General features: G+C 32.1%; 1 protein-coding gene across 1 annotated transcript; it reads left to right on the forward strand.

The window, feature by feature from the left end:
* The first annotated feature begins 113 nt into the window (after positions 1-113).
* Positions 114-17,103, forward strand: LOC149736398 (centlein-like). Its single transcript, XM_089876884.1, has 30 exons — positions 114-408; positions 626-756; positions 1,213-1,364; positions 2,474-2,599; positions 2,867-2,921; positions 3,234-3,356; positions 4,512-4,682; positions 4,829-4,932; positions 5,346-5,493; positions 5,924-6,033; positions 6,392-6,464; positions 6,714-6,836; positions 7,434-7,510; positions 7,814-7,975; positions 8,411-8,550; positions 9,064-9,232; positions 9,645-9,863; positions 10,169-10,346; positions 10,815-10,992; positions 11,292-11,330; positions 11,528-11,682; positions 12,126-12,206; positions 12,543-12,689; positions 13,067-13,173; positions 13,663-13,762; positions 14,067-14,222; positions 14,900-15,085; positions 15,203-15,294; positions 16,118-16,340; positions 16,846-17,103. The coding sequence occupies exons 1-30, from the start codon at positions 384-386 to the stop codon at positions 16,966-16,968; spliced, it is 3,873 nt and encodes a 1,290-aa protein (XP_089733010.1). The 5' UTR covers positions 114-383; the 3' UTR covers positions 16,969-17,103.
* The last annotated feature ends 258 nt before the right edge of the window (positions 17,104-17,361 follow it).

Genomic DNA, 17,361 nt, shown 5'->3' on the forward strand with positions numbered 1-17,361 from the left:
AAGTTTTTTTCCTGGCTGCCAGAAACCATAGTACTCTCTTAAGAGAGTACTATGTTGAAACGGAGTCCATATATAAACGTATGTCTTGAGTATCTCTCTTGTTGTCGCTAAGCAAACAGCGCTGATGCGTGACGACAACAGTTAGCGGGTTTTATAAAAAGTATTGAGCTAGCAAGGAGATTATAAACAAAAATGACATGCTTGTAGTTTATTAAAACATACATTTTCATACATATTACACACGTAAAATTGTACGTTTTAATAGCTCGCCTTGCGTATATCCCGAAATGAAGCATTAGGAATTGTTGTGGTGTCTATTACATACAAATACAACGTATGCGTAAAGATTTAAATCTCTGTTCTAAACCTTTTGGTGCAAAACCATGGAACATTTATTGAAAAGCAAAGGTAAGACATAGAGTAGCCTATAAGAGAAACTGTTTTGCACGTGTATCATACTTTTCAATGGTAATAATAACAGGCAGCAGGCACTAAAATGCACCTGAACGTCTGTGTGTTCACAATAAAAATTTTAATGTAAAGCTTAATGTTGGTTACTATCCTAAAGAAGTTTATTATTCTTAAGGCACACTGGTCCCTTACTATTGTTTTTAATTTTTTTCAGATGAAGAGCTATCAAAGCTTTTAACAGAAAACCGCAACCTTTTGGAAGAGCTACAGAAATGTCAGGCAGATAAAGAATTTGTTTGGTCACTGTGGAAACGATTACAAGTTTCTTCCCCTGATTTAACACAGGTAAATAATATATTTTTGTGTCCAAATTTATAATTCGACACATCTTTAGTCAGTTCTGTTCTTTTGGGTGAGTTTTTGTTGACCACATCACTTCCCTATTTTATTGACGGCTTCGTATGGCTTTAAAGTTTTTTCATTAGTCACTAGTGGGTTGTCCAAATTATCAGCCATACATGAAAAAAAAAAACTAAATAAAAATAAAAAAGTAACATAAATGCTAACTCGTAAGCTGGAACGAGGTGTATGAACTCCCGTGTTATAACGACTGTCATTTCCGGCCATGCGAGGATAAAGTAAGTTACATTCATTCATTCATTTACATTCATATTTCTGAAGAACTTTGTGTGTTAGGGTGGGAATATTCACTGCACACTGTTTTTTCAAGTATAAAGTAATTAAATACATTACAGTGCGTTATACAAATATATATAACTTTGATTCTTGAACATTCTTCAGGCAATTACATTGGTTCTACAACGAGAGAAAGAAAAAGCAGAGGCAAAAGATAGAAAAGTTCTTGACATTCTGCAAACTAAAGATGAGCAAATAAATGGCTTACAAACCACTGTTGCGTCGCTACAAAGCAAGAATGAAGATCTGATGCGAATGTAATTTGAATCATTTTTTTATTCTATTTTTATATTTTCAATTTTTTGTAATAATTTTGTAAAAAAATGCTTCTATGTTAAGTCTTTTTTTTTGACATTAATCGTTTGATGTGTCATAAAACTCATATATTTTATTTTTTCATTACCATTGTCAAAATTAGTAGCATTAGACTAAATTTACTACAAGAAGCAGTATACATGGGACAGACATATGAGTGGACAGTGTTTCTGCGCATAATTTTGTAATTAAAAGCGAAAAAATGTAAAATTATCTAATTTTAACATTACAAAATGTCCCGTAATAATTATAAATACATTTTGTTTAAAAAAATGTTTACATGAATTCAACATTCTGCAACACTGCAATTCACGAAACTCGTGTCTTGTGAGGCCTCTATGATCGTGAACCACGTGTTCGTTTGATCGGAAACCACTTGTTTATGCAATTTTGATTAGCGGCGCCTACCGACTAAAACCTAACGTGTCCCGTGCGTCTTTTCTCCTTAATGACGTCATTAGCGCTTGTGCTCCTGCTATTACCTAAGTGCCGCACTCGAAAAAGCGTAGATTTTTACCATTTCCGACTTTAGAAATTATAAAAACAAAACTGTCACGGTTTGCACATTTTACATGCCTGGCTACAGTTATAGTATCATAGAACAAAATGTGAATTAAATTCGACCGTATTCTTGACTGGACATCTACTCGTCAATACAACGTTTTAATCTGCCAACTTTGTAATTTTGGATTCTATATGAAAGTGTAAAAAATCTAGATTAAGTTTTGATGTCATGTGACTAATAGCGATGTGTCGCCCTTCATCGGCACTGGGCCGGCGTTGATGGACAGGTTTTTAATTAATTTCTCGGCGCGCAGATAACGCTACGATAGAACGTTACCAATAGAAACGAAATGGATATGCAGGGGTTAAATAAATTTGTTTGTTTCACCACATTGAACTATGTTAAATGACGTCATCGAATATTCGGATTCGATCGAATATTGGACCGTAGATATTCGGATTCGCCGAATCCGAATAGTTTAGATCTCAGCTGATCCCTAATATGTATACTAATTTTTTTATTTTAATTAATGTTTATAATCCGTAGGAAAGTAGATGCAGAAGGCAACAACAACACACATGCAGCAGAGTGTCGGACATTGAAAAACCAGATTGCCTCACTTACTCAGCAGCTCAAATTACAACAGCAAGAAACTAGAGACAAATTAGAAGAGTAAGTACCATGTTTTTTTACAAATTAAATGCTAAATTTTGTGTTTGTATTTTTCGTAATAAATACAGTCACTATAATACACAATACCTTTAAATTTATACATATTTTTTGTTTTTAGACAGGTACCAAAGTAATAGCAATTCAGTGTGTATTCATATGTAACATGTTTTGTAAGTCATTCTATCATGGCATATTTTACTTACCTATACTATTGAAATATTATTTGTTAAATCTTACTTTATTACCAATTCAATTTCTTATTATCAGGCTGCAACATAAACTAGAAGATGCTGATCAACAAAAAGCCTCACTTATGGCTAAGGTTAGTTTTCCCATAATAACACTGCATCATTTTTAATGTTATAAAATTAATGAATGTAAAACTTCAATGTTATAAAATTGATGATTGTAAAACTTCAATGTTATAAAATTGATGATTGTAAAACTTAAATGTTATAAAATTAGTGATTGTAAAACTTCAATGTTAAAAAATTGGTGATTGTAAAACTTCAATGTTATAAAATTGGTGATTGTAAAAAAAATTGCCAAAATTGGTAAATGTAATTGTTTAGTAGTTGTAAAACAATGAGAAAAAATATAAAAAATAAAAATGCTATTTTGCCTTGTTCTACAGAATACGAATCTTAATGAAAAATTAGCATCTGCTCAAGTACAAGGTGATATGGCCCACAGATGCAAAACCCTTGAAGCCAGCATATCTACAAAGGAACAAACCATTAAGAACATGACAGCTGAGGTAAAATTCTGGAGTATTTTATTCCTATTGTTCAAACATACTTGTTATGTTGTCACAGCATTTCAGGCATAAATTTAATCCCTTAAATACAAGTGTTATTGTGCCTAAATAGCTACAAATACCCAGTCCTTTAGTATGCTATCCATTGTAACATTCCTGTCACTTAACATTTTTATTTGCTTATATTTTCTTGAATTTACTATCTTGGTAGTTGCCATTCAGCAGCTTAAAAGGCAGTGCATTCTTGTGTGTAATTCTTAACTTGTGTTTTTTTCAGGCTTATTACGCAGTAATAGTAATACTAATATATACATATATTTTAACAACATAGTTGTCAATTATGTGATTTCATTTTAAAATATTAAAATTTAGCTCATTTTTCAAATAGAAATAGGTCACACTATATTTTTATCATCATTTTTTTCTGATTTTCTTATTAAACCTAGTAAACAGAAAAATGCCAATTGTAAACCATGTATCTAACTAGACTGCATTGTTAATTTGTTTACTGTAAACATGAACAATACAACAACAAGTTAATTCTAGTATCTGCCTTGTTAAGGTAAGGTAGTGTTTTCACTGCCTATATACAACAGTGTTGAGACTGTCAACAGTTTTCAAATTTTTTTCTAAACGTTTTGTGTTTGTGATACCCATGCTTTATTATTCAGTTGGTTTTCAAACTTAGTTAAGTACTATCGTGGATTGCTGGCTCACTGTTGTGTTTGTTTTAACATAACGTAGTTAGATTTACAGAGAGTTAGGTTTAGTATGCTGAGTTTATATGTATCTGTTAAATGTAAAGAATAGTGGGCAATAAATTAATAATAATAATAATTTGGTGTATTGTGTATATAAAAATAATAGTTTCTGTTTCTGATTGGCCAGTTGTGGACAGACATGTAATATTGTACAAGTTGTGTATTAATGCGCACTGTTTGTCCTTTTATGTTTATTTAATGCGTGATTATTTTATGTAAGGTGTAGCGTTTACACGATTGATTGATAGCCTACTTCCTTTAATATAGATTTTTGTAAATGTTTTTTTGCCGGTATTTCATTGTTTCCATCAATTTTGTTTTTCAAATCTGTTTAATCTTGTGGTATTTTTGCTGTTTTTTTTGTTTTTTTATTGATGTTTTATTGAAAATCTAGAAAGAAGAATTGTACAAAGAAGTAGAACTTTATCGATTAAAATACGAAGCTGTGAAAGATGGTTTAACTGCAGAAGAACAAAGTTTGCAGGAAAAGAATTTGTTGGAACTCACAGAAGCTTATGAACAACTAAAACAACATAGCAAGCAACAGAAGGAACTAATTGCTCAAGTATGTCATTTTAAAATGATTTTTTTTATGTTTTTTTGGACAAGATACTGCATAAGTGCGTAGTTTTTTTAAAGTTTTTTTTTCTGATTTTGAATAAAAGAATTTATTTTTGTTTTTATATTTGTCAAGTTATTTTTTTAATATAGTTGCAAGAACTAAACACCAACACTCAAAAACTAATTTCTGATCAAGAAGCAACACACAGGAATGAAAATAAGTCACTACAGTCAGTGAACAAGAAACTGCAAAAGTAAGTTTTACAAGATTTTTATTTTTAATTCATATGTAAGACAATTCAGTTTATTGTATAATTTTAAAGTATTTACTGGATTTTTAATGTTTCATCACTTATATTGTATTTGTGTGCTAAAAGATTTTCATTGTTACATTGTCAGCAAAGGATTGAAAAAAATTGAAAAGAATCTTATTAAAAAAAGAAATATACATATGCTTTTAAATATCAGAATCCTTCTCAAGTTATAGTGAATGTAAAACAATGAGAATTAGTGATGTCTATTTATGCCAACCATGTTATATTAAGAATATAAGCAAAGATTCCTTACACAAACAGAACAATATTAAAAAGTCTGTCACTGAAAATGAAAGTAATATACATACACTTTATCATAACCTTTACGAAGTTACAAAGATTCCTTTTCACAGAGAGAATAGGAATTTGAACAAAGAATCAACGAGTTATAAACAAGAGATAGAAGAACTTCAAGAGAGAGTTTTAAGCCAAGAAGAAGCTTTAAAAAAAGCTGAACAAGAAATTAAGAAGTCCATTGCCATGGCTTCAACTGGTGCTTATGTAAGTTCAATGTTATTGTGTTCTTACAGTAAAGTGTAGAACACCATTGCCCGAAACTAAGTGGGACACCATTGTGGGAGTGTGTGTCCTTGGGCAAGACACTTAACATTAATTGTTCAAATTCAGTGATCACTAATGGGTTTTAAATTGCCAATCAGAAAAAACCAAACCTCCATTAAGTTACTTATTTGTTAACTCATTGTCATTAACAGTCACAAGATTTAAAAGTTAAAAAAAATTAAAGTAATTTAAATTCTTAGAAAAGCCTTTGTTTTATCTGCTTTTTCTTGTATTATCAGCATTTATTTTTTTGCAGTACTATTGTTTACTTTATAAATGCCATTTTTAATTATTTTATACATTTTGCAACAAGGTTTACTTGAATCACCATATACACAATGTATTGTTGACTCGAAACATATTTTAACAGGATTATGTCGACTTAAACAAGGTTGACAACTTAGAAGATCAAATTCGTGCTCAAAGGAAAGAAATTGAACATTTAAGTAGAAGATTAAATAACCGTTTAAAATCAAATAGGTAAAAATTTATTCTGTTAATTCCAGCAGAAGTAAAATATAGTTCTTTGTCAAAAAAACTCTTTGTCAAAAATTGTCATTTTTTATTAAAGTATCAGTTCTTGGAAAAGCTTTTATTGTTTTCTAATTTAACAAACAAAAGTATCTGGTACACTGTAAATCCAACACCAACTAATTGTTTAACTTTTCATTACAATGTAAGTTACTGGAACTTAATATGTGTCTGCCTTTAACATAGATGTGTGACTGAGCTTTGTGGTTAAACTTAATAGTAACGCTTAATAATATTCTTTGGCTTTTGTTTATGGTAGTTTATATAAACATCATGACTCATGAATAATTTATCACAATATGAATAGGTCACCATCCCCATCATATGAACATGGAGATCAAACATTTTCACCAATTGTTGAAAGAAGAACAAACGCAAAGGTTGCATAATACATATTAATTCATATTCCAATTCTCTAATTCAAAAAATTTAAAGAAGGTTTTTTGTTATAATAATTAAATTTGTTTAAAGTGATGGTCTCAGCAAATATTAAGTGTCTTTTTCAAATTAACTTTTTCTCGGCAAAAATATTCCTATTTTCTATAAAAACAAATTCTTTTGCAATTTAGGAATTATACCAACAAGCTCAAGATTTATTATTTTAATAACTAATAAAATATTTTATGCAGAGTCGAACTCGGTGTAGATCTCTCTCACCATGTGGACAAAACAGACAATTATCATTGTTACATAAGAAGTTGAAAGCTACTGAAACTAAACTTGATCAAACTAACCACATGCTTGAACTAAAGGCAGGACAAAGATTATATTAAAAATGATTACCATAATTTGTTTTTAATGTTAAATTTGTGCTTTGTTACCATCAAATTTACACTAAAAAGTAAACTGGACAGTTCATGCAGCAGCTTTAAAAAAAGATTACTAAACATCTAATGGAAAACTGAATAATAAATAGTTATAGATCACACATACTATTTCGGCTAAAAAGGGGCCCCTAATAAAACTACAGGTTGCAAACGGTTGCAGATATTTTGGTTATTTCGAACAGCAACGCTAGGGGGCCACGTCCAATAGACCTCAAATGACCATGCGAGTTTAACCTTCTAACTTTTGGTTCGATACCTCGAATGGTTTTTGAGTTATCGAAATAACTAAAATATTTGCAACCGTTTGCAACCGCGTTTTTTTACCATAACTTAAAAACCATTCGAGGTATCGGACCAAAAGTTGGTTTGTTAAACTCGTATGGTCATTTGACATCTTTTGAACTTGGCCGCTACCCGCTAAAAGGTACCCGCTAAAAGGGTTGTTGGACAAGCTTCCATATTATCTCTCATTTTAGAGAGTTGGTTGCTCACACTATATAATGTCTTAAAAATATTTCACAGAAAGAAGAAGTTCGAGAAATACAACAAGCTCACAACAAACGTTTAAATCGACTTAATTTATTACAAGCTGACTACAAGTAAGTAATAAAGATGGACGTAAGTTGCCTGAATTTGACAAGACTGTGGTTCTAAAGTTTCAGTATTTGTATGCAGGGTGTTTCACTTATTTTCCCTATTTTTGGTTTTAATATGAACCAAACCATATTTTTTTAAATAAAGATAAAACCTGGAATATTACAATAGTTAAAGGTCTTTTTTTAACACATCAAAGTTAACAGGATAAATTGTTATTAAAATAGGAAATAATATAATGGTCTTCTGCTTTTAACTATTTAGTATTTTTATTTATTAAGTTTATGTATTGAGTTAATTCACTTCAGGGCTTTAAAATCTGGTTTGAATGAAACCTCGTCGCCCAAACGTAGAAAACATCGTCCACCACCTACCATGGATCCTCGTAAATTACGACACGAGAATTCCGATTCAGTGTGGAATGATTTAGCTTATTATAAGCAAGAAAATAAAGCTTTGCTGCAGGACAAGTGAGTTTTGTAGTGTGGTTATAATGGGACTAGTGGTATTCTATTCAAGTTCTCAAAGTATGTGCTAGTTTTGGTATGTGTTTTGTATAGATTTAGCAAGTGTTTCAACATATGGGTTTTTCTGCATAACGTATTGTGTAAACTATTTTGAAAAATTTTGACACAAACATATATATATATGTTTAAGACGAGGGGGGGAAATGAGACACTTTTTTATTCTAATTGCTTGTCCCATTTGGCAGTAAACAAAAGTCATTCAAAGAATTATAAAACCGTATTCTCACGACTTCCATAGACCGTTGTTAAATGTTTAAAACACGATCAAGATATTTGGATATTATGTGCTAAAGGTGTCCCATTTTCTCCTAGGCTACTATATATGAGGTTTTAAGTTTGTTATAAATAAAGTGTAAAAAGCTTGATATTTTTATATAGGTTGTCTATGGAGGAAGAATTAGATAACCTCCGTGTCCAATACACAATGGATAGAGCTGCTTTCCAAGATGAGAATTTATGTTTAAGACAAGAAAGAGATGATCTTGCATTTAAATTAAGATCTACTTCAAGAAGAAATGGTTTGATTTATGTTGTTTTTAAATTTTGTGTTGTTTGGAGAAATTACAGTGAACCAAAAATTGAATGTTTTGATTTTTAAATCTAATTTACTGGTAAGCTTTGTGGTGCATCAACATATTTTCCATATAATTTATCCATGTGAAATGATGTTACTATGCTTCCCTGTTTATAAACACTGAACTATTAGTCATTTAAATTGGGTAACGTTTTGTATAAAATTAAACATGTTTAAAAGAATGAAATTAAATAACTTTTTTTAGTTTGAAATAAGTGCGTGCTTGTTCATATCTTAAAAATGCCTATACATTTTATGCTTATGATTGAATTAAGTTTGGTTTGTATGTTGTATTTTTTTATAAGAAACTCTTTCTTATTTCATGTGAAATGACCCAATAAAACATGGGCCTTCCCTACTGTACATGTTGTATAATGGAGTGGGGGAGATAGGAACATCTTTTTATTCTAATGTCTTTCCCCACCCTACTATATATTTAACAACAACCCCCTAACAGCCACAGATAGATTGAGCAGCACTCCTAAGAAATCCTCCCACTCTCCATCACGAGAAGATGTAAAGTCCTCCAGGAGGATGGTGAAGAACCTAGAGAAGAGATTGGAGAACTTCACCGAGGATAATCACATCCTTAAAAGGGAACGAGAGAAAATGTTGCAAGATAACAGGTTTGGTTTATTTAATGGTGATTGTTTTTAGATTCTATATATTGAAGTTATACAGCAAGGCTTTGGGATCTGCCATTTTACTCTGAATTGGGCCAGTGCCTAACACCCAGGGTGCTGTTTTATTGTTTATTTGTCTTTTAAAAAGTCTTTTAAAAATTGGTCAAACGAAAAAAAGTCAAATATGTACAGTTTTATCTAGAAATTAAATATTGAGTTAACATGGCAAATAAAAATGTGTTTTACTTACGTGACAAAGTTTTGCATTAATTCCAATAATTTTCCCTTTTTTGCTTATTTTTAATATGAACACAATTGTCTTTATTTTCAAAGGAACCAGTTTTACTTTAAAATACTAAAACCATTATGAGTTGATAGTTCTATTCGAAATTAACTTTTGTTATCCTGTTTTCAGAGCATTAAAAGAAGAATTAAAATCAGTCAAGTGTAACGTCATCGAAAGTCGCCAGAGCGGAACAAAGCTTCGTCACGAAAACGGAGATTTGCGTCACAAACTTGAAGAGATGGATCATATTCGCATAAAGATGGAGAAAGATGTTGATGACTTGAATCGGGAGGTTGGAAGATTAAGGAGCGAGAATGAAGTTGTGGTGAATGAGAATTCATCTCTTTGGTAAGTTTGAACTGCTTAATTATAATTTGTTGCATATAAATTGCCCTATTTTATGGTAAGGTAAGAGTTTGTAAATTTCTTAAGGATTTGAATAATGTATTTTCATTTTCTTGATCTTAACCTACTGGTTTGTACAATGTCCCTTGTTGCAAGCTTGTCTATTGTTTTTTATTACATTTTACATTTTTAGTGGTTTATTCTATTGGAATTTTCAGTAAAATTTTTTTACAACAAATGTCTTAGTAGTTAGTTAGTATAAGGCAAAACAGTTGCTTGTTAAAAATTTTCAAACCAAATCTCTGTAGGTCTGAAAACAGTGAACTTCGTGAAACAGTAAACAACATGAGAATTGAATTTGAGGAAGTACAAAAGGAAATCCAAGAAATTGAACCCGAGATTCCAAACAGCCACCATGTACCTATGCCATCATCCCATGCAAAACATGAGAAAGTTGATGCTACTACGAGTCCTATGGCTAAACATGTGAGTTTTATGTGGTCTTATACATTAGATTGAATTTGGTAGATCTTTATTTAGATATGTCTTTTGTGGGAAATTTGAATTTGTATTGTGTTTGGAAGTTTTTAGCAACAATTTGAATAAAATGGTCTATTTCGGTATTTTTTAACATTTTCATTACTTACTATATTTTAAGTATAGCTATATAGTGTAGCTTTTGTGACCAATTTTTTCAACAGTATTTTACACAACTTTAAGTAAGCTTAAAGTGGACTATATATACGGTTTAAATACAAATGGCATTACTTGACTGGTATATATATATATATAAAATTTAATGTACTAAAGTTAGTCACCTACCAAAATAAATTGGCAACCCATTGAACGAATTTGTAAAGGGAAACAAGGGTTCAGGAAGCTGTGTCCACTATGTTATGATGTGGCAGAATAATCTTGATCTTAAATATTTTTTCCAACCTTTTTTTACCCCAGCATCGTGATGTATTGAATCGATCCATCAACGAGATGCGGAGGATGCTGGGTGAAGACTTCCATCACGACTCCTTCACCGAACCAACTTCCGGAGCATCCACAGATGATGAGGAAGAACGAAGATCAATCACAAATAGTCTCGGAAGATCAATCGTTAGAGCTTCACGGAGAAACGATGGTGCGTAGGGCTGTGGAAAAGTTAATCGAACCTATTCGGGGAACTGCTAGCAGATAGTTCACTTTATTATTAGGTCATTGGGCATACACATGAATAAATATCAGCGGTATTACTTGTGGCCTTACTTGTATCGATTAACCTCTGAAAACTGAGCAGTTAACGATTTCACAAGAAGGAATATCCACAGGCCACAGCCATAATGATGATCATCTGGAATATTTTTTAAAGGATGTGTAATTGTTTATAAAATACTGTTTGCTGTTTTATATAAAATAGCTTAAAAGTTTTTTTAAACACAGGTAAAGAAAATGAACGTGGAGACAAAAATAGAGCAGCAGGTAGTGTTTTTATGTTAATATATATCTACATTGGTATCACTATGTTCAACTTTATATAATGCTCTGTAGTGTCTGCCTCTGTTGTGTGTCCGAATACACTAAACTAGACTTATTAAATGTAACTTTATCCTTGGCCGGAAAATGGCTGTCTTTATAACATGGGAGTACTACTTTATACATCTCCAAAATTATTTTAGCATCTGGTAAGAAACATGATGTGAAGCCAATCAAGAAATCAACCACAACATACAGGGCTGGGCAGGGAATGCTGGATAAACTACGACAAAAGTTATCAACCGTACAAACTCAATGTTCATCACTTAGGTCGGAAAAACAAGCTGTGTTGCAGAAGGTTAGGAATACAATATAATACAAGCATACAATATTTAATTTACAACTAAGCTTTTTGATATTTTAAATAGTATTACTATTACACATTATAAAATTTTAGGTAGGGGTCTTGTAACTCTTGTTTAGTTTTAGTGGCCAAACTTTGGCCGTTACCAGGGCCTTATCTTTGTATGGTGTAGTGTAAAAATAGGCTTGGTTGGGTCGTGAAACTTTCCTTGTTAAAACAAGTTGTGCAAACGTCCTTAAACGTGCTGTATAAAAATAGAAGTTTATAAAAATTTGGCTTCCTGTAACAGGTCATGATATATGTACGTGTCACGAAAACTTTGAAAGCCTGGTCCTAACTCTTGCCCACCTCTGTTCATATGACTTCTTTTATGACTTCTTTTATTAATACTGAATATAAAATGTTGTTTAACTTGCATTAATATTATTATTTTAAAGTTTCACGATGAAAAGGAGAGATGCGAGAAAGTTGAAGCTGACCTCGATGTTTGTCAAAGTAAACTAAAATCAGCGAAACAGGTGTGTAACTGTGTATCATGTTTTGGCAAAACAGTCTTGAATCTCAAATTAAATGTACACACATAACTAAGTCCTGTATAAAATATATATATCACTTTAGCAAGTAACTGTTATAAAATTACTTATAAGTTGTCATTTCATACGACAGGATGAGTAAATGGTAAATATACAAGTTTTAAAATAACCAAATTTAAAATAAAAGTATTTCTGTATTTTGCAAATCAATAAATAATTTTACATATTTTTTTGGTTAAAAAAAAGTTCATACTTTTTTATATTTAAAAAAAATAATAGATTTTGTATTTTTTGTCTTATCTTACCTCCACCTGCATTCAGTCGATCCAGAGACTCACAAACGATGTCCGGAAGTTGGAGAGGACACGTGATGAGTTGGAAGAGGCTTTATCCGAGTCAAAAAAGACGGAACCTAAACCTCAAGTCCACACGGACTCTGAGTACAGGGTGTTGGAAAATAAACTCAAGGTATTCCTCATGTAGTTCTATTCTATTTCTATTCTTTGTGGTTGAGGTCCCGCAGCATGGCAAGCTATGGGTCCTAGGATTTAGCCCAGGATTGCCCATAACCCCAACATCCTGGGTACTACAGCATGTAGTTACTTTGTAGAAAATTTTTTCGATTTTTTTTATGTTCAATCTAAAAAGAAACTGCATCAAATGTTTGATTTATTTTAATTCAGTTGCAAATATTTTCTATTTTATTGTAAATCATATTATAATGTTATATATTGGGTGTTCTTTCCTATAAAATACTGTGGTATAATAATATATACAGAATATAGTTGCTGTAGCCATCTTTTCTTTTAGTTTATTTAATAGTTTATAATTTTTTTTCTGTTCAGAATGCCAACCAAGAAGTAAGTCGACTTAATGAAAACATAAAAGATCAGAAGAAAGTTATTGAGTTTAATACTGACCAATCAAATGCTGAGAAAGATAAGTTTACCAGGTGGATGAAATATTGCATATTTTCATCTGTGATTTTGTGGTATAATAGTAGGGTGGGGAAAGATGGGACACATTTTCATTCTATTTGATAGTATGCAAAGAAACATGTGAAAAATTATAAAACCGTATCCTCACGACTTCCATAGACTGTTGTTAACTGTTTAAAACACAATCAGGATAGTCTGTGCTAAAGGTGTCCCGTCTTTCCCTACCCTACTATATACAAATCAGCAGTAGTCATATGTTTACACAGCATTTTTTAATTATTAAAACCAAACCCGTGCCTGATTTAAGTTATATGAATATTTCTTGCTGTGTATTTACAAAACTTCAGACTAAAGTCTTTATTTCAAAAATAACTATCCTGTTGGTTGCATTAACCAAAAAATATTTTCATAATGTTATCAGGTATTTAAAACAAAGTATTAAGCTACATTTTAATTTGAGTAAAACACAAAAAAACTGATAAATTTGTTTTTTTTCATCCCAGATTGGAGCGTGACATCACAATGAAGAGACAATTGATCGACGAACTTCGAGGAAAAATTAAAAATTATGAACAGAAAAATAAACGAGAATTTACTGAATTGGTACGTTGTTAACATGACTTAACTTAGCTTATGACCGCTGCTAAATTAACTTTACTATAGTAATAAATTTTTCCTTTAATATTTGCTGTTATGTTAATTTAGTTCGTGCTACGGTTAACAATTTTACGCAATTAATATTTTTATTTCAAATATTTAAAGTGTTTGACTGTATGATTGTCCTTCACTTTATAGCGCTCTTTTTCTGCAGTTTCTGTGCTCTTAACATTTCTCTTTTAGTTTTGGCCAAATTTAAATACATTTCACATTTTGTGCAATATTAACTCCTTATGTCCGGATGTTGCAGCATGATGCAGAAGAGAAGTTGAAGCATGTGGAGGAAGATCTTGCTCATAAGAAGACACACATAGAATCACTGAGACGACAGGTGCAAGTAGCCACCAAGGAGAAAGCTAAATATGAAGCGATGTACCACAAGTCACGTGAAGAACTTGATAAAAGGGTAACATTCAGTTTAATAAAATGATTCAGACAGCATATACATTATTATAATGCATGTCATTATATAGTAGTGTGGGCGAAGATGGGACACCTTTAGCACATAATATCCAAATATCCTGATTGTGTTTTTAAAAACAATTAACAGCGGTATATGTTAGTCGTGAAGATATGGTTTTATGATTCTTTAAATGTTCTTTGTATACTACCAAATGGGACGATGAAGTAGAATGAAAAAGTATCCCATCTTCCCTCACCCTACTGCATATTAAAAGTTATTACATATTAAATAACTAACTTATAGCTGCGTTTTTTAATATAAACACTTCTTAAACAAGCTCAAAATACAATAAGCATTATTAATCCCAACCACAGTTATTTTAACTAGATTCTGTATACATTTCTAATATACGATGAGTGATGTTTTGTTGATATTGCTAATTTATATAATTTTTATATCAGTACATAATATCGATGAAGGTAAAACCACCAAAGTTTTGTGGGTTTTTGTCCCGTAATCCTAAACAAAAAAATAATCACCCATAAAGTAACTCGTAAGCTGGCACGAGGTGTATGAAACAGTACACCCGTGTTATAACGACAATCGTTTTCTGGCCACGCGAGGATAAAGTAAGTTACATTCATTTATTCATAATTAAAAATGATTCATTTTGTATGTAGAGTGAGCAACTTAGTGCACTTCAATCAAGCAAACTAGCGGCAGAGAGCATGAGTTCACGAATAGAAGAAGAAGCAGGCCAACAACTACAGAAGCTTGCCGATCGTAGCGAGCAGGCTATCGAGAAACTGAGACTAAAACTCGAAAAATCGGAAGAAAAACTGATGGAATTTTCAACTTTTGTAAAGGTATTGATTAATTTTATCGCTATAATTCCACGATTTGTGTTAGCAGTTATAGTGTTTATTTTAAATTGTGGCCTTTTTCACAATTTCGTTCTAAAAATTCATAATATTTTTGATTAGAATCTATCAGGACATCTAATGGAGCTTCAAGTAAAACAACGTGGGTCGTTATACAGGGAGAAGGCTACTCAGGCAGCTGAGGCACAAACCAGGTAAATTACATTATAAGACTGAATGCTAAGTTTTAAATACAAGTAGAGTTCACTTTACTGAATGCTTAGTTTTGTGTTGACGTTTCTTTACAGACTTATTTGGTGTCTTATATGTACGCACTTAGTTACAAAAGTTCTAATTTGCAGTTGTGTATCAAATTTGTCATAATGCCATAGGCAATGTGAGGGAATTATTGCTAGAAAAGTTACATAACAGTTTATATTTAGTATTTACCATGTAGTAACTATGATATGTGTTATGTAACTATTCTAGCTACCGGTTACATAAGCAGTTCATATTCAGCATGTAGACTCAATTTATCTAAATGTATTCACCAAACATTTTGTACATCCAAGCCAACATTATTTATCTTACACATTTCTTTTCTAAGCAAGTTCTTAAAAACAATAACTTCTATACTGATTGTTTTTGCTAAATATTCAAACCAAAGCTTCTCAAACTTTTTCTGCTCGCACCCTTTTTATCTCAACCAAATTTTCTCTGGCCATTTTCGGTTATTAGTACAGTAGGATGGGGGAAGATGGGACACCTTTTAACTCCATTTTCTCGTCCCGTTTAGTAGTAAACAAAGAACATTCAATGAATCATAAAACTATATCCTCATGACTCCTATAGACCGTTGTTAATTATTAAAAACACGATCAGGATATTTGGGTATTATGTGCTCTATCTTCCCCCACCCTACTATATAATACATGCAGTACTCGGTGTCAAAATTGGTATACTCTCAGCGACCCCCAAAGTCCGTTACATCACCCCTAGTTTGTAAAACTCTGATTTAAATCATGTTCTGCGCATCAGAAACGGTTATCCATCTCCGGAAAAATCTTCAATGAGTCACGCACAGTCGGTGGCGTGCAACATCCTTAATATGTCTCGATCTGACTTTGAGGACCTGATGACTCCTGTTGATTCCTCTTCCCGTCATCATGATGATCAGGAGGCGTGGAACGAAGAGAAGATCCTTTCAGCGAAGACTGATCAAATCTGGAGGAGCAAAGTTGAAAAAATTTCCGGCGAAAATGTGAGTTTTTAGTTTTCTCTGTTTTTTTTAATTTTTTTAATTTTCCTTATTTGTTAAAATATGATATTCGAGGCAATTAAGAAAAAAAAATATGTATCATCCAAGTTAACACACAATGAGACATTCAACTAATCTTTCATTTTTGTCTAAAATATTTCTCCCTGTGACGTCACAAACGTTATGACCAAATCGACGGAAGTCCGGAAACCGTTCATTGTAACTCGCTTCCTCGTTTGTGACGTCATAAACTTTCCTTTATACACCGGGGGGCTTCCCCGCCGAGCGAGTAATTTCACGAACGTGTATTATTATTATTTGTAGTTATAAAAAAAACAACATTTAATGCTGTTTTTGGTCAAAAAATGTATTTTTTTACACAAATATTTTATTGAAAGTACAGCATACACCTCATAATCAAACATACACACTCACGCGTAAATGAGACGCGTACACAAACACACACGCCCACTATCGTCATAATTTCAATATTGACTAAACTTTCCAGCCACCGTTTGCCAAGTCATTGTGTCGATTACTGTGGGACAAAATACAGGACGCGGTTAAATTGACTGAGGATAGATGTCGCTTGCAAGTCGAATATATCGAGCAAAAAGTGAGCAAGCAGTAATTTTCGCATCTTCATATCAAGTAGTGTGTTTCTTAGCAATTTCATTCCATTAGTTGTGTATTCTTACCTATATAGTCGAACATGACACTTTATTTTTATATCGAAAATCACGCAAATAAACCTCTTTCGTAAGAATGACGTCATTTTATTGTCTGTACGGCTCATTTCCGAGTAGTAGCGATTCTGAAAACCCGCTAAAAGTGAATCATTTTTATCACAAGTAAAGTACTGTCAGTGACCGATAGAATGATTTACGGGATCAGGAAATTTAATGATAGCGAGTTGCGAAGTGACTTGCACGCGAACAGTTCGTTGTCACGGACAGAACACATTCATGCCGCATGAACCATGTTTACCAGTATGTCACGGTATTGAAGCAAGTTGATACGGAGT

This window comes from Ciona robusta, chromosome 4 (assembly GCF_009617815.1).
Source record: "Ciona robusta chromosome 4, ASM961781v2".
Classification (NCBI taxonomy): Eukaryota; Metazoa; Chordata; class Ascidiacea; order Phlebobranchia; family Cionidae; genus Ciona; species Ciona robusta.

What these genes read in the sequence shown, in the direction of transcription:
- LOC149736398 (XM_089876884.1), top strand. Translation starts at nt 384, where the DNA reads ATGGAACATTTATTGAAAAGCAAAG. An exon ending in AAAGAAGAACAAACGCAAAG is followed by an intron (nt 6,465 to 6,713) that starts GTTGCATAATAC and finishes TATTTTATGCAG; the next exon opens with AGTCGAACTCGGTGTAGATC. An exon ending in AGACAAAAATAGAGCAGCAG is followed by an intron (nt 11,331 to 11,527) that starts GTAGTGTTTTTA and finishes AAATTATTTTAG; the next exon opens with CATCTGGTAAGAAACATGAT.